The 24,374-nt window shown below is 42.6% G+C and overlaps 2 protein-coding genes across 5 annotated transcripts in view; both read left to right on the forward strand.

Annotated features, from left to right (window-relative positions):
• The window catches only part of LOC120530137 (inositol monophosphatase 1-like), a 38,613-nt gene extending 20,043 nt beyond the window's left edge, over positions 1-18,570 (forward strand). For 3 of the 4 annotated variants that reach the window (XM_039754333.1, XM_039754332.1, XM_039754334.1), the window contains exons 4-9: positions 3,509-3,613; positions 10,138-10,183; positions 12,132-12,240; positions 16,107-16,215; positions 18,147-18,298; positions 18,398-18,570. In XM_039754333.1, coding sequence (XP_039610267.1) covers positions 3,509-3,613; positions 10,138-10,183; positions 12,132-12,240; positions 16,107-16,215; positions 18,147-18,298; positions 18,398-18,528 — 652 coding nt within the window. In that variant the 3' untranslated portion in view covers positions 18,529-18,570. Of the gene's footprint in view, positions 1-3,508; positions 3,614-10,137; positions 10,184-12,131; positions 12,241-16,106; positions 16,216-18,146; positions 18,299-18,386 lie in introns of all 4 variants that reach the window. The other variant, XM_039754335.1, reaches the window with a different exon arrangement.
• Positions 18,571-22,971: 4,401 nt separating this feature from the next.
• The window catches only part of LOC120530136 (inositol monophosphatase 1-like), a 47,187-nt gene continuing 45,784 nt past the window's right edge, over positions 22,972-24,374 (forward strand). Inside the window, exon 1 of the mRNA XM_039754331.1 lies at positions 22,972-23,061. Coding sequence (XP_039610265.1) covers positions 22,999-23,061 — 63 coding nt within the window. The 5' untranslated portion in view covers positions 22,972-22,998. The remainder of the gene's footprint in view (positions 23,062-24,374) is intronic.

The following is a 24,374-nucleotide window of genomic DNA, read 5'->3' on the forward strand; positions in this document are numbered from 1 at the left end:
GCAGCCTTCCTGTTTCATTTCATGACAAAATTTCTTTACTGGATTGAGGTCTGGAGACTGTGCAGTGAAGCCAATGTCATGTCTCTTCATCCAGCTTTGAGATGATAGATGCATCATGACATGGCACATGATCCTCATGGAATTATGGCTTTTCTAAAAAGAAAAGGATGTGCCATAAATGGATGCATATAGTCAAAATTCACAAATCTTGGAAGCGAGACTGCAGCAAAAGGTAGCTGTGAGGTGGACGTGGTGAAGGAATAAGGTTTGGTAGGAACGGTATTTTTTAAGATAGAAATAGGACTTTGGAGAGACATCAAACTCTGGATAAAATCAAGAGTCTGTAACAAACTAGTATTGCCGGGTAGACTTGTATGGAGCTGAAAACTGAACATTTAGTCAGGCAATTAAAAGAAGTCAGGAAGATGCTTGAGACGAATGATGGAAGTAAGATGGCCCAGAAAGATTACCATATATACTCGCATATAAGTCAGGTCCTTAAACCGAAAAATAAATCATAAAAATCAGACCCCGACAATACGACACTTCATTTTATTTTTTATCTTGTTGCTTCCTCTAATCTCGCACTACTTTCTCAGACACATTGAATTTTATTGCAGCAGCGCAATTACCAATTTCTTTTGCCACTTCAACGACTTTTAATTTAGAACCAGCTTCATATTTTCTTCTGATCGAACGCTCCATCGTAGATAAGAGATGCTCTTACAATAAAGGTGCATGAGGGTGTGAGATACAAAAACACAAAACAGTGCAAACATCACTTCAGAATAGTTTGGGTATTACCGTGTGGTCAAGTAGGCACAATAGAGACAGAGACAGAGAGGTTAGGAGTACTCGCTGATACAGCACATTGCTGCACCCACATAAATAAAAAAAGGCAGTGTGCTCCGTGGTTACTCCCTCAAGTGGGAGCTAGCATATTGTAATCTCTTGGACTAATAGCTTGAGTTTTCCACATTCGACTTATACGACCAACATTATAAAATTCCAGAAATTATACGGTAAAATCAAGCCCCGACTTATCCGCGGGAGAACTTCAACGCAAGTACATACGGTAGTAACAAGGATTTTAAAGATACGACTGGCCAAATGGGCGTAACAAGAATGATAAGCTGGTGCATGGACAACTCAAGGACAGCAAAAGAGGCAGAAAGATGGATTCTGGTAGGAAAGAGAAGAGCAGGAAGGCCAGGAAACAGGTGGAAAGATATGGTGACAGAGGAAACAAGAAACAGAGGAGCAAAAGGATGAATCCTGCAGGAAATGGAACAAGATGGAGAGAAGATTTATAATAGGCAAGGATGCAGCGTCAGAGATGCCGGACACGTGGCTAACTAACTGTAGTCAAGAACAATGCTTGGGTATGTTGTGTTGTGACATTCAAATGATGCTCAGTTGGCATTAAAACACTTTATATATGCCAATGTAGCAGTACTGCCACTAGCCTGTACTATGCTGATAAATCAGTGAATTGATGCTGGTTATGCCACACGTTCACCCTACCATCTGTATGTCCCAGCAGGTGATATTTTCCCAGTCTTCAGTTGTTAATTTTTGCTAGTCATATGCTCACTGCAGTCTCACCTTCCTGTTCTTAGCTGTTCATTATTATACTGCCTTCTTGGTTGCTTTGGGGGCCACGGGTTCAGGGCATGGAAGCCCCACCCTGTAGGGGCCCATGGTCACCGCCAGGAGGCGCCACAATGCCTTGGGGACTTGTGACTTCAGCACTTCCGCCACACCAGGAAGTGCTGGGGGGAAGATTTAGGAGGACACCCGGAGAGCTGCCGGGAGAACAGCCGGCACTTCCGCCACTCTGGGGCGTGGCCAAGAGGGGAATGCCGGGAACCACCGGGAGCTCTTCCACTTCCACCCGACTCCAGTCATTGAATGAAGGGAGGCTGCCCCTTTTATACAAGCCCAGTCCCAGTGCTTCCCTGCAGCGTCCCCTGGCGGTCCCCATGATATCCATCAGGGCTGTGAAGGGAAACTCCAAGGTCCATGATGCTCTGCTGGAACCCGGGGCATCTCCACTTTACAGGGAGGACTCCACCTGGCGGCTTGGGGGTATTGGCCGGGATAAGCCGGCCATACTCCACAATATATATATATATATATATATATATATATATATATATATATATATATATATATATTGTAAACAAGCGCTTTATAGCGCCCGACCCGGCATAGAATACGCAGAGGCACGTGTTCACACTCAAAGGCTTTTTATTTTTCTTCAGCTGTGTGACACGTCTTCCCCGTGCCACACAGCCCAAACACAGTCCAAAGCACAAACACACAAAACCAAACTTTCCTGCTCCACCACTACTCCCAGGCAACCTCGTCCTCTTCCTCCCGATTCTGGCTTCGATTGCTGGGAGGCAGGCCCTTTTATGCCCCACCCGGAAGTGATCCAGGTGCCTGACCAGCTGATCTTAATTGCACCTCCGGGTGGGGCTGATAAACCGTCCAGTGTGGTGGCTGGATCTCTGCAGCACCCCCTAGCGGCCACCCCATCTCCCAACCGGGCTGCTGTGGTGGACTCCATGTCCCATGGAGCCACGGGGGAGATTGTGGAGGAATCCACTGCCAGGGAGAGTGCCTCCAAGCGCCCCGGGGGAGGTATTGCAAAGTCCATGATGGCTCCCCCGGGACGTATGCATCAGAGGCGTCCCGGCCGTCACAATATATATACACACACATATATATATATATATATATATATATATATATATATATATATATATATATATATATATATATATATATATATATATATATATATATATATATACATATATATATATATATATATATACATACATATATATATATATATATATATATACTGTATATATATATATACATATATATACTGTATATATGTTATTTTATAACTATGCAGGGAGGATAAATGACTTGCTCAGTGCCCACTGCCTTACACTGTATGGTTCACGTGTGTCTGCATTCAGAGCACAGATCCCCTGTTTTTATTATCCGTATCCTTTATATGCTATTTGAGGTGACAGTGGACGTCACAGCCTGTCCTCTTTTGAACCGACTCTTAGAGTGCACATTAGGCCATCACAGTACATACAAGAAAACTCCCACCAGCACATATACACTGGGATGTTTAAAAGACGCCTGACATACCACTAAATGTTGAGAGTAGTTTGAAATGTGTAAGTCAGAGGCTGTCCATGACACACCGTTTTCAGATAATACTTACAAAAAGCAAAGTTTTGAAAAATGTTACTCCTCCATTTTTGTGTGGTTTTCATTTGGTTCATTACCTTAATGTGTTAATACTTTTCAAAATTTTAATGATCTGGAACATTTTATCTCACTGTGTGGTTAAGAAAATATTTTTAACATGTCCAGATGCTGCTTTGCATTGTACTGAACTCTGTGTCAAACCTTCAAATTCAAGTAATGACCACAAAAAAAGTCACCGAAAAGCACGCTGAGTCAATTCATGTTTTAGTTTTATTGCAGAAGAATCGGTTGCTGCTGGGGAATCCAGCTTACTGACTGACGAGCCTACCTGGATAATTGATCCGATAGATGGGACTACAAACTTTGTGCACAGGTTTGTTTAATATTTACTTATGTCCTGCATGTTTTGTAAGTAGTTTTCTATGAAATCATCGGATCATTAAAATTGACCAACTGGATATCAAATAGTGGAGCGAGGGTTAAACCAACAACTTTCATTCTCTCCTTCACTACTACCTCCAGGTGGGTTGAGAGTGTGCCCCATAACGGTGCCTGCCTCTTTAATCCTATACAGTGATGTTACCAGCCCAGCACATCATAGTGTTTACCAGCGTTTCTCAACCTTTAAGTATTTGCGACCCGCTTTTTCATAATGGTTTTAATTGCGCCCGCCTAACGTTTTTTTGAAAGTAGCCCACTAATACCAATTTGTTCTTCTTTAATTAATGATGTGTCATAGATGCATATTTTATTATACCTACTTAACTTTTATCGACATTTATCTAACTCTATATTTATTTTTCTAGTATCAGAATGTAGTTTAAGTTAATTTGTTTTGGTTTCAATAGATTTCCGATTCTTGTTTTCTTTTTTTCACATCTTTTCACCCCCCTTTTTGTTTCTTCGTGCCCCCCTAGGGGGGCCCACCCCACAGTTTGAGAACCACTGGTGTAAACATTCACACTTGCCATCACAAAGTTGTAGGGCATGTAAAGGGACGTCACTACCCAAAAATAAAGGAGCATCCAAAAAGAAAAGCGTCTGCTCTACCCCTTTTTATATAGTTGTTCTGTGGTACTAGACCAGTCCAGGCTGTCATTGACGTGGACCCCCAGGTACTTGCAGCAGTACTCCACCTCCACATCTACTCCCTGAATAGTGACAGACGTAGTGTGGCAAAAGTCAATAACCAGTTTCTTGGTTTTGCTGATATTAAATTGCTGACAATTAATTTTGTACCGAGAAACAAATTTCACCTGATTCCTCTCCTCTGCCTCATCCCCCTCATCAATACACCGCCATAAGTGCAGAATCATCTGAGAATTTCTGCCGGTGACATGACGTGCTGTTATATTTGTAGTCTGTGAAGAGAAAAGCAGACAGGCCTGTTCCTTGTGGTGCCCCAGTGTTGCTCTCATGGCCCTTCAGAGAGAGGTGCAGGTAGTTTTTCTTTATTTTGCCTTTTTGTGCAGATGTGCAGAGCTTTTCTTGTTTTCCTGTCCTCTGTGTCAGCTGGTCAACTAATCACATTCAGGAATCAAGGACTCCGTCTATATCCTTAAGCAGCTGAAACTGCTATGGGCTGTTTTATTTGCTTTTGTATCTGTTCTCTGAATTTAATATCATCCAGCTGTCTCCACTTAATGTGTTGCCATATACACATGCCTAAGTCAAATGTAGATATATACTTTATATATTACTAGCCAACCCGCGGCGTACTATACGCCACATAATTATTTATTGATGGGTGAACACTTCCTGAAAGACACAGTTGTCCAAATGGGGTGGGTTTGAGGATACAACTGTCAGTGAATGTAAAGATGGAACTCTGGAGAGAGCAACATACAATTGTCCGTGAGTGAAAACAGGTTTTGGCAGATACAGACATATCCTTTTGAAAGTTCGGCCCTGTGCTTTATTAATTGTCATTGCAAAGGCCAATCTAACAGGAAATTGTCTGCGTGTAAAAGTAAAAGGCAAATTTGAATCTGATGGGGTTAGGGAAATCCGGGGAATAAGGACAGTTTGTGAGGTAGCAGATGTGATAGTTTTACACTCCAGTACATTGCGGTGAATGCTGGTAACAGTCAGTCTAGTGCCATTACAGAGACCTCTTGCTGGCAGGAGGTTTCTGAGAAGCATGATGACTGAACCAATTTTAATTTTGAGTTTATGCGGAGGCATGCCAGTGGGAGTATGACTGTTAAGAAATTCTTTGGGGAATGAAAGTTGATCTGCAGGATCGTCTGTGACGATGGAGTCAACACTGGTGAAAGTTACTTCATCGGTAGGGATAAGTTTCAGTACTTGTTCATTAAGGTGTAGCGAGTCTTCGTTAGTGACGGTTAATATAGCTCGCGTACTGAGTTGTTCCGGAGTGATAGTTGAGAAGTCGATGCCTCGAGAGCGAGGGTGGACGTGGGAGGAGGGTTAGAGTTGGCGGGCGGGGCTCTGTCGTGCGTATCCTATGGTCTTAGAGTTGGTGGGCGGGGCTCTGTGAGTTGGCGGGTGTGGCTTTGTCGTGTGTATCCCATGGTCTTAGAGTTGGTGGGCGGGGCTCTGTCATGCGTACCCCATGTTCGGGCGACTTAGTCAATTATATATATAGATATATACAGTATATATTTATTTATTTATATGTAAATTAGTTCTGGTTGTTTTCTTGCCATCTTTATGTATACGGCTTTTAAATAGAAAACAATATGAACCTGTTTCTGATAAGAGTGAAGGTTTGTTTTGCTCTGTTGTGTTTACATTTTGTTTAACAATGCCTAGATTGATTTTCTATTTAGTATATGTACATATATTAGAAATGTCATATCCTTATTGTTTTTGTTGATTACTTTTTTAAAGCACCTTGAGTGGCAACTATGGTCATGGCCAAAAGTTTTGAGAAAGACACAAATATTAATTTTCACAAAGTTTGCTGCCTCAGTTTTTATGATGGCAATTCCAGAATGTTCTGAAGAGGATCAGATGAATTGCAATTAATTACAAAGTCCCTCTTTGCCATGAAAATGAACTTAATCCCCAAAAAAAGCATTTCCAATGCATTTCAGCCTTGCCACAAAAGGACCATCATTGCTTTGCACAAAAAGGGCTTCACAGACAAGAATATTGCCTGTAGGAAGACTGCACCTCAATCAACCATTTATCGGATCATCAAGAACTTCAAGGAGAGAGGTTCCGTTGTTGTGAAGAAGGCTTCAGGGCACCCAAGAAAGTCCAACAAGCACCAGGACCGTCTCCTACAGTTGATTCAGCTGCGGGCACCACCAGTGCAGAGCTTGGTCAAGAATGGCAGCAGGCAGGTATGAGTGAGCCAAAGACTTTTGGAGGATGGCCTGGTGGGTGTCAAGAAGGGCAGCAAAGAAGCCAAGAAAAACTTCAGGGACAGACTGATATTCTGGGATTGGACTGCTGGGGGAAAGTCATCTTCCTTGATGAATCCCCTTTACGATTGTGTGGAGCATCCAGAAAAAAGAAAGGTGAGCGGTGCTACCATCAATCCTGTGTCATGCCAACAGTAAAGCATCCTGAGACCATTCATGTCACGTGGGGTTGATTCTCAGCCAAGGCAGTGGGCTCACTCACGATTCTCCCTATAAACACAGCCATGAATAAAGAATGGGACCAAAACATCCTCAGAGAGCAACTTCTCCCAACCATCCCAGAACAGTTTTGTGACCCACAATGCCTTTTCCAGCATGAAGGAGCACCGGGCCAAAAGGCAAAAGTGAGAACTAAGTGGCTCGGGGAACAAAACATCAAAATTTGTGGTCCATGGCCAGGAAACTCCCAGGACCTTAATCCCATTGAGTTGTGGCCAATCCTCAAGAGGCGGGTGGACAAACAAAAACCCACCAATTCTGACAAACTCCAAGCATTGATTCTGCAAGAATGGGCTGCCATCAGTCAGGATTTGGCGCAGAAGTTGATTGACAGACAGCCTGCCAGGGTGAATTGCAGAGAAAGAAGGGCCAACACTGCAAATATTAACTCTTTGCATAAACGTAATGTAATTGTCAATAAAAGCCATTGAAACTTACGAAATGCTTGCAACTCTACTTAGTACTCCACAGAAACATCTGACAAAAAAAATCTAAAAACACTGAAGCAGCAAACTTGGTGAAAACCAGCACTTGCATCATTCTCAGAACTTTTGTCCACGACTGTAAATGTATGATAAGGTGCTATATAAATAAAGTTATTATGTAAATAGGAAATCTTACTCGATCTGTCCTGCCAGGTACACAAAACATAGTAAAGATCACCCATAAACAATATGACAAAACAAGTGGTAGTCAGTACAAATACTCTACAAACGTTAAGTCAAGTAGCTTTATTGTCGTATCATCTGAAAGAAAGGAGACCGGACTGTTCCTTGTGGTGCTCCAGTGTTGCTCACATCCGTATCAGAGATGGAGACCTTGAGTCTGCCGGACAAACAGTCTTTTAGTCTTTTATCCAGAACACCAATGGCTCATCCACCTGCTTATCTCTGAGTTTATATCTTAACAGGGATGGCTGGATAGTATTGATGGCACAGGAAAAATCAACAAGCATTATTCTCACAATGCTGCCAGGTTTTGCCCAGATTGTAACAAGCCTTGTTTGAACAGACAGATAATCACATCTTCCACTCCAGTCTTTGTTTGAGTCCAGGTGGCCTACTACAGGAGGACTTATATGGTCCAGGACCTCTAGTCTGTAGTCATCAGTTGAAGAGGTACCTTCTTGCTTTGGAACAGAAACAATTCAAGATGATTTCCACAGCAGCGGCACTTTTTCCAGCCGTTGTGACAGATTGAACAGGCAACAGAAGACACCACAAATTTGGTTAGCATCTGCTCAAAGACTGACTCCATTTGATCCTGTGGCTTTTCCTGTGAGTCCTGTGTGGACTCATCACTAGCTATAGCAGTTTCTGTGAACAGTTGGAAGAGCATGCAATCATGCTAATGGAGAAACAGCATTGTAATTGTTCTTTTCACTTCTAAAATTGTAGCTCTACCTGGTGTGGACCACCAGGGGGCGTACCAGCCACCCTACCCGGCACAGACTGGCAGACACAAGTTGCCACACAGCACACACGTTTATTTATATTTGGGGAGCGCTTTAGCCAGCTCCCCACTGCACAGTACATAAAGCAAAGTGCAATTCAGTCCTTTTCCTTTCCTCTTCTGTTCTGAGTGTAGCGAGTCTTCGTTAGTGACGGTTAATATAGCTCGCGTACTGAGTTGTTCCGGAGAGATAGTTGAGAAGCGAGGGTGGACGTGGGAGGAGGGTTAGAGTTGGCGGGCGGGGCTCTGTCGTGTGTACCTCATGGGCGGGCGACTTGGTCGATTATATATATAGAAAAGCAGCCGGAACCGAAAAGAACAATGAAAAGTCAACGTGGCTCAGAGGTGCATGTGGACTGTAGTAGAGATGAAAGCGACTGAGGCTGTGTTTGGTGAGGTGTTGTGTGCGGACACATGAGCAGGCAGTGCGCATGCCTCGAGATCGAGGGTGTACGTGGGAGGAGTGTTAGAGTTGGCGGACGGGGCTCTGTCGTGCGTATCCTATGGTCTTAGAGTTGGTGGGCGGGGCTCTGTGAGTTGGCGGGCGGGGCTCTGTCGTGTGTATCCCATGGTCTTAGAGTTGGTGGGCGGGGCTCTGTCGTGCATACCCCATGGTCGGGCGACTTTGTCAGTTATATATATAGATATATACAGTATATATATTTATTTATTTATATGTAAATTAGTTCTGGTTGTTTTCTTGCCATCTTTATGTATACAGCTTTTAAATAGAAAACAATATGAACCTGTTTCTGATAAGAGTGAAGGTTTGTTTTGCTCTGTTGTGTTTACATTTTGTTTAACAATGCCTAGATTGATTTTCTATTTAGTATATGTACATATATTAGAAATGTCATATCCTTATTGTTTTTGTTGATTACTTTTTTAAAGCACCTTGAGTGGCAACTATGGTCATGGCCAAACGTTTTGAGAAGCACAGTACATAAAGCAAAGTGCAATGCAGTCCTTTTCCTTTCCTCTTCTCTTCTCTTCCTCCTCCACTCCTCCTGGCAAGCTTCATCTACTCCCACCTGACTAGCTCCTGGAGTAGTGACTGCTGGTTCCTTTTATAAGGCACACAGAAGTGCTCCAGGTGCTCGTTGACCCCGTTCTGGCAGCACTTCCAGGTGTGGCGGAAGTGCTGCATTTAAGGGCTCAGCAGCTCTCCAGGTGCCCCCTGGCGGTGGCCGTGGGCCCTAACAGTGTTGAGCTTCCATGCTCCAAACCCGTGGTACCAACGCACTCCAGGGAGGCTGCCCTCTAGTGCTTTGGGGGAGGCAATGCTCCAGAAATGCTGCTTCCTTTGGTCCTTCCAACGTAGAGGCATCCCGGCTGCGCAAGGGCCTCGGCCGTCCACAGCACACGTTAAGCGACTCGCTCTGGGTCACGTAGTTAGTGAGTAAGTGTTGGAGCGAGCGACTAACTTTCTAATATTCACTCCATTACCTTACGTTTTTGCCTATATTTCCTACCCAGTGCAAACGTGTAGCACGTGCAGATATTGTTTTTAAACACTGTTTTAATTTTTAGCATGAATTAATGCCATTGAGTTGCCAACAAGTGCTGAGTATTTAGTAATGCCACTGACATGGCAGGAACGGCTCTGCAGTTTATACAGCAATTTTTTAAAGTTCCTGCTCCTTAGTTGGATAATTGTAGAATCACTATAATTTTTATGTTATCATTTTATAAATCTAGAAAGCAATATTTTTTTTTTAATGCCATTTCATACCTGGCAACTGTACCAGCTGAAATGATATTTATCTTGACACAGTTAACTTCTCCATCAAGTAACATATTTTCTATTGTCAATTTTATTTATTTTTTCTTTCAGATTCCCATTTGTGGCAGTATCCATTGGCTTTGCTGTCCAAAAAGAGGTAATTTTATTCTCACAAGATGCCCATGCAATGGTAGCAATGACACACATTCATGTGGTAGCTTCAAAGCACACAAGCATTTTTTTTTCCTTTATATAATGTACCGGCGGCATGGTGGCACAGTGGGTAGCGCTGCTGCCTTGCAGTTAGGAGACCCGGGTTCGCTTCTCGAGTCCTCCCTTCGTGGAATTTGCATGTTCTCCCCGTGTCTGCGTGGGTTTCCTGCGGTGCTCCAGTTTCCTCCCACAGTCCAAAGACATGCAGGTTAGGTCCATTGGCAATCCTAAATTGTCCCGTGGGTGTGTGCTTGATGTGTGTGTGTGTGTGTGTGTGTGTGCCCTGTGGTGGGCTGGCACCCTGCCCGGGGTTTGTTTCCTGCCTTGTGCCCTGTGTTGGCTGGGATTGGCTCCAGCAGACCCCCTGACCCCATAGTTAGGATATAGGGGTTGGATAATGGATGGATGGATGGATATACTGTACCTTGAAAAGTATTCAGCCCCTTGATTGCTTGTCTAATTATATTGCTTAAACCGTGCAATTAAATTTTGTTCTCTCTGATATATGTCATTTGGTCAGTTATTTTCTAACCTACATAGTCCTGAGAAGGTGCTGGGGCCTATCTCAGGCAGCACTTGGTGCAAGGCAGGAACAAACCCTGGATAGGGCATCGATCCGTCGCAGAGCGAACTCAGAAACACACACACACATTAGGGTCAGGTGGCCCTAGCATTGCCAATTCACTTAACTGGCATGTCTTTGGACCGTGGGAGGAAACCCACTCAGACTTGGGGAGAACATGCAAAGTCCACACATGGAGGACCTGGGATTTGAACTGTGGCCTCCTTACTATGAGGCCACTGTGCCTCCCCCTGATATATGCTTCTTACTAAAAAAAAAAAATCTTTAGAATTAAAAGAAAAAAGGAAACATGCTATTTGTTTTATTTTTTATAAATATTCAGTGTTGTGGAAGCTGTACGTTTACACAGGTAAACACCAATTGGCTAAGAAGGATGCTGTTTCCGTACGGTTTGCCTCTACTAGTGGATAAGTAGCATCTTTAGTGTTTATTTTACCCCTGAAAAAGCAAGCCAAAACACTGAATTTTTCTCAACAAGAAAAATTGCTATTTGTTACAGAAACATGTACAGAAGGAAAGGTGTGTCTAGTGTGCGCTGCTATACTGATACACATTTAATACACTTCCTTTGTGTGATACGTTTTGAAGCAGTCACTAATGCTCAGAGTGATGTGGCCCTCAGGACAGTACAAGTGTGTTTATTTTGTCGCACTTGGGTTACACAGTTGCACAGATTCATTTAGGGTTTTCAAGAAACATCAACTTTATTCGTAAACAGCGTTATAAAGCATAAAGAATAAAGCAGAGGATGTCTAAGGGAGAAGAGAGACTAGGCAATAAGACAAAAGGACTGCAGCAGCAAATCGAGCAAAGAGGAGGTAAAAAAAACTGTATTTGCTTCCCATTGTATCACCGTTTAAGGGGGGGGGGTTTCGGAAGGAGTGACCGCAACTTCTAGGGGTGTTCAGTCCCCCCTCTTCACAATTTGCATACTTTTCTTATGTTTCTTCTCTGTTGCTTGAGAATGAGAGGGTAGAATGTCAGTGCCTAATCCACATAACTGACGCACCCCTTGTGTTACTGTAGGCTACCACATCCCCAGGCTTAGTGACTTTCACATTTCCCCTGACTTGAACGTTGACAGTTGCTGCATTGTGAACAATGAGAACACCTTTCTTGTCCTTCCGCTTGATTGCAATAATTTTGCCTTTCTGCCGCATACCTCTTTGCACCATTGTGAAAATGAATGATTTTATCATTGTTATTGTGCCTTTCCTATCAGACCAAAGCAGTTGTGTATGTGTTTGGGGTCATTTACAGAATGATTTAACTTGTTCGTTCATTTAATTGTCACTTTTTTTCTTTTCAGTTGGAGTTTGGAATCATTTATAGCTGCCTTGAAGATAAAATGTACACTGCAAGAAAAGGCAAAGGGGCCTTTTGTAATGGAGTGCAACTGAAAGTCTCGCAACAGCAAGGTGGGTCACAAAAGAAGACGCTGTCTAGTAGATTGAGTTAGCATTATGAAAGTAATAAGCACTTTCAAAGGAAAATAATAATCATTTTCAAAGGTGCATGCCATGTTGGGCCACCTACACCCTATTCTACAAATACGATTTGTAAAGCTGCTTTTCAAGTTCAGGTTTATTCTTACTTGCATGTCTCCTCAGAACAATGACATGAGTATAGTATCAAGAAAAAGACACACGCATTGCAAAAGGATAAGTACATAGAGTGAAACATCTATCCATCCATTATCCAACCTGCTATATCCTAACTACTTGGTCACGGGGTCTGCTGGAGCCAATCCCAGCCAAAGCAGGGCACAAGGCAGGAACAAATCCCGGGCAGGGAGCCAGCCCACCGTAGGTCACACACACACACACACACCAAGCACACACTAGGGAAAATTTAGAAGCGCCAATGCACCTAACCTGCATGTCTTTGGACTGTGGGAGGAAACCGGAGCGCCCGGAGGAAACCCATGCAGAGAACATGCAAATTCCACGAAGGGAGGACCCGAGAAGCGAACCCAGGTCTCCTAACTGCAAGGCAGCAGCGCTACCCACTGTGCCACCATGCCGCCGGTACATTATATAAAGGGAAAAAAATGCTTGTGTGCTTTGAAGCTATAAGTGAAACATATACTATTTATACAACATATACACAGTATACTATATAAATGCAAGAACATGTATACAGTGATCCCTCGCTATATCACGCTTCGACTTTCGCGGTTTGACTCTATCGCGATTTTTTCTCATACATGCTTACGTCACTATGCATGCGCTTTCTGAGAACTTTTATCTAAGCCCCACGATGGCTCCTAAACGTGCTGCTTTTTCTAAGCCTTCTGACAATAAAACTAAGCGCCGGAGGAAGATGCTTACTGTCCAGGAGAAGGTGAAACTCTTGGATATGATTAAAGATGGCAATACCCTACAAAAGCCTCCTCACGCATATGAAAAGACAGCGCCAGCAACTGCCTATCAAGATGTTCTTCAGCCTCGCACCCAGACACCCACTGCCTAGTACTTCTTCACTGAAGACAACAACGCACCTGCTGAAGATACTGCACCACCTCTGAAGACTCTCCTACTGAGGTCGTGCCTTCATAGGTTAGTGGTTGTGTGTAATTAAATGTACAGTACAATAATCTACTATATAAAAGCAGTCGGGATTGTCCTTCCGTCCTGTGAGTGCAAAGCGTAGCGGTATTCCGCTTATCACAGACTTACTACTTGCGGCGTGAGGTACGAAGCGATGCGATGTGAGCAGAGTTCTGGTGCTCTCATCGTTCCCTTGCTTTTATGCGCGATGCGCTGGAAAAATAGACAAAATTATGTCTCTGGAAATAATTAATGTTGATGGAGTACAAATGCCTCACCGCGTAGTAAATATCAGGAGAGATGGTGCTTGCTTATTCTCATCTATAGCTTATTTAGTGCATGAAACTCCGTCTTTAGCGGTACAGATTCGGGCTGACATTGTATGACTTTGGACGGGCACTTGAGGGATAAAAAAACGTAGGTTTTCGGGAGATGTTATGAATGGGCACTTTGATGTTCTCATTCCCTACACTTACATGCCTGATGTACACATGGAGCGCACACAAACTGAGGATAAAAGTCAGTCGCCTTAAAAGGCGAGTGCCCTAGTAATATGATATTTGTAACGTCTAATATGTCTTATTAGTTGTCAGTTATAATCATCAAAATTAAAAGAAATAAACATTTGAAATACATCAGTCTGTGTGTAATGAATGAATCTAATATACAAGTTTCACTTTTTGAATGGAATTACTGAAATAAATCAACTTTGTCATGATATTCTAATTTTATGACCGGCACCTGTATATGTGAATTAAAATGTTTGTATCTGTCAATTTGTTTAAAATTCTTAATGCACCTTGTATCCAGCAGAGAACGCTAGCTCCCTGGAAATGAGTTATTTCGTGATTGCGGCATGTTACATAACCCAAATCTGTATCTCTCTATTATAAAAAAAATATTGGGAGGGAGACGAGGGTAATGAAACGTGATCTTCTCATAAGACACTGTGACGTCATGCCAGACAAGGCAGTGAGACAAAAGAACAGCTGCTGTACAGGCTTCTCAATGATCGACGTGCAGCGCGACAGGCAGAACACTCAGCTCGCCAGCAGCAGCAAGCCAGCAGATGATCTGACCTCATCTCCTTAGCGTGCGGTCATCTAACGTCAGTCGTGTGAATGCTTTTGTCAGATACACTTCTTGCGCTCTCAGCTCTTATAAATTTTATCAGGACAATAATTTTATTCGTTCTAGATGACATGTCAATGACAAAGTGAAGAAGAAATTAGAGAGAAAGAAACGATATTCACTCACAGGCAGTTATACTTTATGTTGTCACGATGAAAGTCCAAACACGGAATCAAAATTCAATGTGATCTATAAGAAAAGTTAATTCCAAATATTAGTTTTACAAAGAATTTTAAGTAAAAGTGAAAATAATGCATATGTAACAATTCCCATGAAAATAACAATATCTTTAAATTGTATATCCGGTAAACCAAACCCGGGGCTGGGCGAGCGAAGCAAGCAGGGGGCAGAGCACACTAGTAGATATAAAATAAAAAGGCGATACCCCTCCCTTAGTGATACGGCAGTAAGAAATCACACAGGAGAAATAACTTAGCTTTGTTTAATGACGGATTATGCTGCATAACAGATGAAGGAAGCCAATGGCAAGAACCAAGTTCAGGTGAAGGAGCCCAATACGTAGAGTCTGCCATTTTCACCATTGCAGTGGAACGATTTTCAGGATTGGATGACGTTATCTCCCATCCGTCTGTCGGCTTCAAAGGTGTGCCGGGCAGTGTTCCAAGGCTTTCTACTCTTTCTTCACGAGCAGGTCCCCACTTTGGTGAATCATGCAATTCCAAACAAGGCAAAGAGGATCCAATTTCATGCTGTCTTTGACACACAGAAATAGTATACAATAGTCCTCAGTCTGACTGCCTGTTTCGCATTTGTCCCTAACTGTCTTGTCTTATAATGCTTGCCTAGCAGTTCAAATATGGTGAACCCCTGTGCTAAATCCGAATCTGTGTCAACTGTGCATGTGAGTAGAAAAAGGCAGATTTCTAAGATATATTTGCACAGAGTACAGTGACATATTAAGCTTATACTCTTATTACACTCCTAATCTTTAATGAATAAAGAGGAAAGAATGAATATATTAAAGTGTGGCTAGGGTTATGTCTGATTGGTAAGGCAAGTGAATTTTTATGAAGGGTTCCAGGAGGAGACATGAAGCTGTTATGCAATGCTGACTTGATAACCAGGAATTGATTAGATTGGACTTTTGTACTGTGGTCTGATGACATCACAGGTCATGACTTTTGGTCATCACATGGTGGCAATCATCCTAGCCAACAGCACACAAAGAACTTAAAAAATGGCAGAAAAGATTTCAGCTCTTATAAAAGGAGTTCAGAGCTAGATCAGAAATGGGTTCAGCAGCCAATCTAAACTATCACTGTGCATATGAAAACCCAAATAAAGTTTGAAAAACATGGAAAAAAGTTCAAATCAAAATCAATTCATAACAGCTTTCAGGCAAAGAGAAGTAAAAGAAAATTCCATTATGTGCCGATTGCATCTAACCTTGCCCATCTGGTAATGCATTTGCTCCCTGGACATTTCAAGAGCATGGCCATGATGCATTGCAGACAGAAACACTGATGATCTTGAAAGAAAGTGTTGTTGATATTTAAAGTCTGATTTTTTGTTTAAACATTCATACAGTTGAGGAAAGAAATAAACCATTATTTTATGCTTAAATAAAGACGTGTCTTCTACAGATATCACTAAGTCCCTTGTAATAACTGAAATTGGATACAAACAGGATCCACACATTATGGAGTTGATGCTTTCAAATATGGAAAGAATTTTGGGTATTCCAGCTCATGGGTAAGTGGTGTTTTTTTTTTCTTTTGAAATAATGATGCTGCAAATATACATAATATGTGTAAAGAATAATGAGGAAAATTTTAAATTGCCAGTCCATCTATCTCTCTCATCCATTCACCACCTAATAGGTAATGTGTGGTGAGTGTAGTGGTGCAAATATAGCTGCTGTCGCATTATGCAGGTGGATTCTACACATTAGTGGTGGTTGAAGTGGCTCCCCTCCGTCCATGTAAAGCACTTTGTGTTGCGAGAAAACTGCTATGTAAATGTAATGAATTATAATGCTGAAAAAACTTAAAGGAACAATTTTTAATGAGAGTCTAGCATTAAGTCAATTAAACTTGTGGTCTATTGATCTGGTCAGTTCAGTAGCAGAGGGGCTTGTTCATCTGTTTCAGCTGCTTTGGTGCACTAGAGGGGCATCAATGAGACGACCCCCAAAACAGGAATGAATGGTTTAACAGATGGAGGGAGCCCACTGACATTTTTCCCCCCTTCCTCTGTTTTTTCACTCGTTTTGCATTTGGCTATGGTCAGTGTCAATACTGGTAGCATGAAGCCATACCTGGACCCTACAGAGTTTGGTGGCACAGAGGTAGTCCAACTTCTTGCACATCAATACGTGGCATTGCCAGAAGGTTTTTTGCGTCTCCCAGCACAGTCTCAAGAGCATGGAGGAGATTCCAGGAGACAGACAGTTACTCTAGGAGAGCTGGACAGGGCCCGTCGTAGAAGGTCCATAACCCATCAGCAGGACCCACCGGTATCTGCTCCTTTGGGCAAGGAGGAACAGGACGAGCACTGCCAGAGCCTACAAAATGACCTCCAGCAGACAGGCAGAACACAGGTGTGAATGTCTCTGACCAAACAATCAGAAACAGACTTCATGAGGGTGGCCTGAGGCCCCGACGTCCTCTAGTGTGCCCTGTGCTCTCATCACTGTGGAGCTCGATTGACATTTACAATCAAATATCAGAATTTGCAGGTCCACCACAGGTGCCCTGTGCTTTTCACAGATGAGAGCAGGTCCACCTGTAGCACATGTGACAGACGTGAAAGGCTCTGGAGAAGCCGTGGAGAATGTTCTGCTGCCTGTAACATCGTTCAGCATGACCGGTTTGGTGGTGGGTCAATGATGGTATATCTGGGGAGGCATATCCATGGAGAGATGCACAGACCTGTACAGGCTAGACAATGGTACCTTGACTGCCATTAGGTATCGGGATGAAATCCTTAGACCCATTGTCAGACCCTATGCTGGTGCAGTGGCTCCTGGGTTCCTCCTCGTGCACGACAATGCCTGGCCTCGTGGCGAAAGTAGCAGGCAGTCCCTGGAGGTTGAAGGAATTGATCCCACTGACTGGTCCCCACGCTCACTTGCCTGACCTAAATCCAATAGAGCACCTCTGGGTGGGACATTATGTTTCGGTCCATCCGACGCCACAGACAGTCCAAGAGCTCAGTGATGCCCTGGTCCAGATCTGGGAGGAGATCCCCCAGGACACCATCTGTCGTCTTATTAGGACATTGTCAGAGGCATGCATACAAGCACGTGGGGGACATACAAACTACTGAGTATGATTTGGAGTTGCTGCAGTGAAATTTCAGCAAATTGGATTCGCTTGCCTGCCGCATCATTTTTTCACTTTGATTTTCGGGGTGTCTTGAGCCCTCTGTAGGTTGATCATTTTGATTGTCATCCTTTTGTTCCTAACACATCACCATATCAGTCCATATCAATAGAGATAGCCAGCAGGATTTTTTCTCCCATTGAGATCTGATGTGTTTTCAAAGTGTCCCTTTAATTTTTTGAGCAGTTTATTATTATTATTGCTGCTTGAGAATTCTTTGGCCCCAAACTAGATAATAGATTTGATAAAATGAGTAAATAAAATGAATGCTTTGCTATCAAAGATTTTCTTTCGTTTTAGCATTCGGGCTGTAGGGACAGCAGCAGTTAACATGTGTCTGGTGGCCTGCGGTGGTGCTGATGCTTATTACCATATTGGGATCCACTGCTGGGATATGGCAGCAGGTGTCGTAATTGTTACAGAGGCCGGAGGTGTAGTCCTGGACATAACTGGTAATCTGCCAACATTCTCTCTCTTTTTATCTTTCAAGAATTGAACTCGGTCAGTGTGCCGAAATCTTAGTAATGCACTCTGTTTGAGATTCTTTTCAGGAGGACCATTTGATTTGATGTCCAGAAGACTGATTGCAGCAAGCAGTAGGGCGGTCGGAGAAAGAATTGCCAAAGAAATTCAAGCCTTCCCTTGCGGAAGAGATGACAAACCGAATAACCTGTCAGACTGATGGCTTATTAATGAAATAAACATTTTATTTATTGGTGTCCAAGCGCAAGCCTCTAGCATTCTTCTTGCAGTCTCACGCAGCAGGTAGACAACATCTGCTGGCCACATTTTGTGCATAGGTAAGTCTGTAGTAGTAGAGCGATGTGCCTTGTTAGCCATTTATGGATGCAGTGAGAAGTGAAGCAAAATGACGCATTTTATTGACTGACTGAGTTACACTTGTGAACCTTGGGGCCTCCATCAATCACAATGTTCAAATTTCTCTTGAAGTTGTGCTCCTTTTCTCATTAGCTTGGGCTCCTGTTCTTCATGGCCCTAAACTGTATAGGTAATGGAAGAAAATAGATTTATGGATCAAAAAAAAAACTAAAAACTGCAGATGACTGTTCTCTTTTGGCCAATTTTGGTAATTAGGAACAATACATGAACGGAAAGCCACAAATCTATCTATCTATCTATTTATCTAATTCTATGTATGCAGATACTTTTGTCATGTTGTACATTTCAAGTAAGTAACATTGCCATAAAAATAACAATATTCTTGTTTTTTTTTCTTACACCCCATTTAAAACACACTACTGAGAAGCTGTAAATTTTCAATTTGTCCAAACCAGGCAGAGCTCTGAGGAATTTTCCAAATTCCCACTATTATTTTGACTGTTTGTCAGAGTGACAATGAACTGAAAGAAAGGTCACTTAAGGCAGCAGTTTATAAAAAAAGTAAAAATATTTACTCAGTGGATACAATAAATGGTTGCACCGCCTGGACTTCGTTGGTACCCATTCAGACACCTACATGGTATGCTGGGAGCTATAGTCCTGTGAAGTTATGGGTGCCGCCTCAGGGTACTGCAGGGATTTTCAGTCCTTACTTTATGGGACTTTCACATGAGCTGGACCATGTCCTTAGCACCGAAAGTACTCCTGGGGTCTTAGATAAGGGGAGTCGCTTGGCCTGTCCCTGGGAGTGCGAGTCAGGAGTGGAGGACAAACAAAGCTCACCTGGAGAAATGGTGGAAGAAGAGAGAGGAAGTGCATTATTTTGTATTGTGCTTGTTCAACCATTGAAAAGAAAGGTTTTGAAGGTATTTGTGTTATTATAAACCTTGGATTTCAAACCAGAACTTGTGTTTATGGTGGTTTGCTGGGATTCCACTACAAGTTGCAATCAATATATGTACAGTATATATGCTTGTATGGACACCCACAAGGCATGCCAGGAATTGCAGTCCCATGGGGCAGCCTTGTTGCATCCTGTGAGTGCCACCAAGAGGCACTGTAGAGATGTGTAATCCACACTTCTGGCAATGTCCAATGACCTGGCACTGGAAGTGTTCCATAGTCTCATCTGAAGGAGTGGGAGGAGAAGGAAAAAAAGAGAATAAGAGAGTTGTGCCCATGTTTGTGTTTGCAAAGAAGCCTTTTGTAAGGTATTTGTATAAATAATCCTTTAAAGATATTTCTACAAATAAACCTTGGGTCATGGTCGTTCTATTTAGGGTGTTGCAATGGCCACTGGTGGTCACAGTATATATATATATATATATATACACACAGTATATAAACGGACAGCACCTCCATACGTGGCCCCGATTCAAACAGTAATAGCATCGTCGACCCCCCCATCTCTCTTCTTCAACTCGCACCCACCCAGAAATGGGTGTTTCTCTCTGCCTCCACGCAACGAAGCGCTCTGCTGCACCCGAGCGGATAGGCATTCGCTTTGTGCTGTTAGGAGACCCGGTTTTCCCTTTCTGGGTCCTCATTTTACTTTTGGGTGGAACAACAGTCTGGGTCTCTCTACGGGAACAGAAGACAGTCCGCACTGTCTGCACCCCCTTGGTCTTGAGTGAGATCGCCACCGGCACTTAAAAGCCGGCGCCTCACATACACCTCTGCCATTTTCGCCCCGACGGCGTGATCGATCATCACAGCTGCCTCCTTTGTCAGAGCTCTAGCTACTTGCATTCCCTCAGGTGTTCTATCAGGATGCAATTTGCTTAGATCTTCTTGTTTATTTAAGGTACGGGACCATAACTCTACATATATATATATACAGTATGGATTAAATTCATTTTTTTCCTCAGAATTCTACACCTAGCACCCTATGACAACGTGAAAAAAGTTTACTTGAGGTTTTTGCAAATTTATTAAAAATAAAAAACTGAGACAGCACATGTACATAATTATTCAAAGCCTTTGTCATGAAGCTGAAAATTGAGCTCAGGTGTATCCTGTTTCCCCTGATCATCCTTGAGATGTTTAATTGGAGTCCACCTGTGGTAAATTCAGTTGATTGGACATGATTTGGAAAGGCACACACCTGTCTATATAAGGTCCCACAGTTGACAGTTCATGTCAGAGCACAAACCAAGCATGAAGTCAAAGGAATTGTCTGTAGACCTCCCAGACAGGATTGTCTCGAGGCACAAATCTGGGGAAGGTTACAGAAAAATCTTTGCTGCTTTGAAGGTCCCAATGAGCACAGTGGCCTCCATCCTCCGTAAATGGAAGAAGTTCAAATCCACCAGGACTCTTCCTAGAGCTGGCCGGCCATCTAAACTGAGCGATCGGAAGAGAAGGGCCTTAGTCAGGGAGGTGACCAAGAACCCGATGGTCACTCTGTCAGAGCTCCAAAGGTCTTCTCTGCAGCAATCCACCAATCAGGCCTGTATGGTAGAGCGGCCAGACGGAAGCCACTCCTTAGTAAAAGTCACATGGCAGCCCACCTGGAGTTTGCGAAAAGGCACCTGAAGGACTCTCAGACCATAAGAAACAAAATTCTCTGGTCTGATGAGACAAAGATTGAACTCTTTGGTGTGAATGCCAGGCATCCCGTTTGGAGGAAACCAGGCACCACTCATCACCAGGCCAATACAATCCCTATAGTGAAGCATGGTGGTGGCAGCATCATGCTGTGGGGATGTTTTTCAGAGACATCCTGGATGAAAACCTGCTCCAGAGCGCTCTTGACCTCAGACTGGAGCGACGGTTCATCTTTCAGCAGGACAACGACCCTAAGCACACAGCCACAATATCAAAGGAGTGGCTTCAGGACAACTCTGTGAATGTCCTTGAGTGGCCCAGCCAGAGCCCAGACTTGAATCCTATTGAACATCTCTGGAGAGATCTTAAAATGGCTGTGCACCAACGCTTCCCATCCAACCTGATGGAGCTTGAGAGGTGCTGCAAAGAGGAATGGATGAAACTGGCCAAGGATAGGTGTGCCAAGCTTGTGGCATCATATTCAAAAAGACTTGAGGCTGGAATTGCTGCCAAAGGTGCATCAACAAAGTATTGAGCAAAGGCTGTGAATACTTATATACATGTGATTTGTCAGTTTTTTTTTATTTTTAATAAATTTGCAAAAACCTCAAGTAGACTTTTTTCACGTTGTCATTATGGGGTGTTGTGTGTAGAATTCTGAGGAAAAAAATTAATTTAATCCATTTTGGAATAAGGTTGTAACAAAACAAAATGTGGAAAAAGTGATGCGCTGTGAATACTTTCCGGATGCACTGTACATACACACACACACACTGTATATAGAAGTATAAACATTACATTTATATCTTCATCTTCATCTTTTGGCTGCTTCTGTTAGGGGTTGCCACAGCAGATCATCTTCTTCCATATCTTTCTGTCCTCGTCATCTTGTTCTGTCACCCCCATCACCTCCATGTCCTCTCTCACCACATCTATAAACCTTCTCTTAGGCCCTCCTCTTCTCCTCTTACCTGTCAGCTCTCTCCTTAGCACCCTTCTCCCAGTATACCCAGCATCTCTCCTCTCCACATGTCCAAACCAACCCAATCTCGCCTCTCTGACTTTGTCTCCCAACCATCCAACCTGAGCTGACCCTCTAATGTCCTCATTTCTAATCCTGTCCATCCTCGACACTCCCAATATGCTGTGTTTTTGTGTATTTTTTATTTTTGTATGTTTGTAGAACACATAGATTGCCAGTAGATACGTAATGCTTTTAATTTGAATGGTATAAAATGGCATTGTTCCATTTTTCCATATATTATTACAGTTTTTATTATTGTATATAATTTATTTATCATTATTAAATGTATTTAACATTTGCTTTTTCCTTCTAAAAATACCAATGCTGGACACTTTCCACCCACCCATTAATTTCAAAATAGTAACTTTATATTTTGTAATGAGGTCAGTAATTGTCCTTTGTGGTTTATCCTCAGCTAACTTTAAGGTGACTGACCTTAGAAGTAAGAAAGCCCTCTCAGTCTGGAGTTTGTCTTCTGTCATTATGTGTAATTCCCTGCGGACTACATGTTGTCTCCCACGTAGCTTGTCGTACTTCCCTCTAATTGTCTGTTTCTGCTTTAAGACGCAGCTCATTTATTTTTGAGGAGGCTCACGTTGCTCCAGTCATTTTATTTCCATTTGGGACTCTTCTGTTCGGTTTTTATTTTGCAGTGTCTTTTCCAAGGATACAATTTGAACAATGTCAGATCTTTGGCAGGATTGCATGGACTTTGCCATTCTTATTGCTAGAAAAGCAGGAGAGGTAAGTTTGAAACTTTATTTTAACTCCATTAGTTTTTATTTCTACCTTACGTTTACCTGTCAATTCCATTCCAATTTTCTTTTATGACCTTTTATCCATCTTTTAGTTTCTATTGTTGACTTAGCTCAATTAGTTTTTATTTTGATGCAATTATTTTACTTTAGTTTCAGGTATAGCTAAAAAAAAGGGCTTTTGGATGAAGAATAAGAAACTCATTCTGTGCCGGTGTAGTGCAACAATTGTACAAGCACACTGGTGTGCCCCAGCCAGTTATAGATTGATGTTCCAAATGTTTTGTAAAATGAGCCCCATTTGTTCAGGGAGCAGAATTTTTACTTTTTATTCTTTGGATCAAGCACTCCACAGTTCCTTATGAAGGAAAGCAGTTTACACGACCTGTTAGATATTCCTCATTTAATCACTGGCTGTATCTGCTCGCTGTCTTTTGAGTTTGATTGGTTGTGGAGAACAGAGTGTAGCTTCCCAAAGAGACAAAGTAATGTTTTTGACCAACGTAACTGATTATTTTACCCATTTTGGTAGATTTGTGTTATTACAGGGTGTGTTAAATCACTGTGTGTGTGTTTTAATTTGCTGGACTCTTTCCCTTTAATTGAGCTCCACAAACCTGGCTGCCGATATCCATCTTGCCCTCCTGTCGTTACTGTCTGTGCCGTACTCGACGTGCTCCCTGATCATCCTCAGAAATTCTTTGCGTTGGGGTCTGCTTTCAAAAATATTTTCTCTCTAGCTAGCAGACTAATGTTTCAGCCATTAGGCCCAGCAGACATGTAGTGCATAGCTGTTTGGTGATAAAGGAGGAACAGTGTGGTAGTAGAAATCAGGCAGGAGGAAGTTTAAATCATACACCATTTATTCTCTTTGAAGAGAGAGCACTGTAACAAGATGCACACCGCTTTTCTGCTAGTTCAGGTCTTTAAGTGAAAGTTACAAAATTAGATTACTTAAATAATACATAGTTTCTTATCATCATTGCCATCTTCCAGTTGCTAGCTGGACACCGGGCAAAATGAGCCTTACCAAATTGTAAGAAAGCATGGTCAGCAGAAACACATACATTTGTCCTGTTTACGAGGTGAGACACAAAAATAACTGGATTGTTAAAAATCTATATATTTATTGATGAATTCCAGCATTCTAAACATTGTCACCTTCTCTGTACTCCCCATCACAATCTCTACACCGCTCCATACGTATCTTCTATTGATTGTAACCGTGCTGGAAGTCTTCTTGCTTGAGGCTCTTCAACAGACTTGCTGTTTCTGTCTTCACTTCATCCATTGAAGAAAAAT

Source organism: Polypterus senegalus, chromosome 5, assembly GCF_016835505.1.
Source record: "Polypterus senegalus isolate Bchr_013 chromosome 5, ASM1683550v1, whole genome shotgun sequence".
NCBI lineage: Eukaryota > Metazoa > Chordata > Cladistia > Polypteriformes > Polypteridae > Polypterus > Polypterus senegalus.